General features: G+C 50.5%; 1 protein-coding gene across 1 annotated transcript in view; it reads right to left on the reverse strand.

Moving 5' to 3' along the window:
* LOC147817335 (protocadherin gamma-A12-like) overlaps positions 1–732 on the reverse strand; it is a 2,757-nt gene that overhangs the window by 289 nt on the left and 1,736 nt on the right. The window contains exon 3 of the mRNA XM_087171015.1: positions 85–571. Coding sequence (XP_087027141.1) covers positions 85–571 — 487 coding nt within the window. The remainder of the gene's footprint in view (positions 1–84; positions 572–732) is intronic.

Consider the following 732-nt stretch of genomic DNA (forward strand, 5'->3'; position numbering starts at 1 on the left):
TTCTGGCACCTCAGCCAAGTTATCAGAAATAAGTAAATACATGGAACAGGTGGCAGAGAGAGAGGGCTGTCCGTTATCTTTCACTGCCACAATAAGGTTCTGTTTCATGCTGTCAGATTCAGAAATGTCCCGCTCTGTCCTGATCTCTCCGCTGTGGAGACCAATAGTGAAAAGTCCCGGATCAGTGGATTTCACTATATGATAGGACAGCCAGGCGTTCTGTCCGGAGTCCGCGTCCACTGCTATCACTTTGGAAACCAGAAAGCCTCCGTGTGCAGCTTTGGGGACCAGCTCGGTCATGAAGGAGTTGCCCTCCGGGGCGGGGTACAGTATCAGAGGAGGGTTGTCGTTCACATCTGATATGAAGACACTGACGGTCACGTTGCTGCTGAGCGGAGGAGAACCGTTGTCTCTGGCCATCACGTGGACTTTAAAGCTCCTGAACTGTTCATAATCAAACGACCCCACAGCGTGGATCACCCCCGTGTCTCCGTTAACAGACAGGTAGGAGGACACCGGGGCACCGTTCACCTCACCAGCTAACAGAGAATAAATCACTGTACCGTTTTGTCTCCAGTCGGGGTCTCGAGCAGTAACAGAACATAAAGTGGAGCCAGGTTTGTTATTTTCAGTCACATATGCGCTGTACGACTGTTCCTCAAACACAGGTGGGTTGTCGTTGATGTCAGCTACAGATAACTCAACAGTTTTAGAGGAGGACAGAGGTGGAGA

This window comes from Seriola lalandi, unplaced genomic scaffold (assembly GCF_002814215.2).
Source record: "Seriola lalandi dorsalis isolate HSWRI2012SDOR001 ecotype SW California unplaced genomic scaffold, Sedor1 jcf7180002054973, whole genome shotgun sequence".
Classification (NCBI taxonomy): Eukaryota; Metazoa; Chordata; class Actinopteri; order Carangiformes; family Carangidae; genus Seriola; species Seriola lalandi.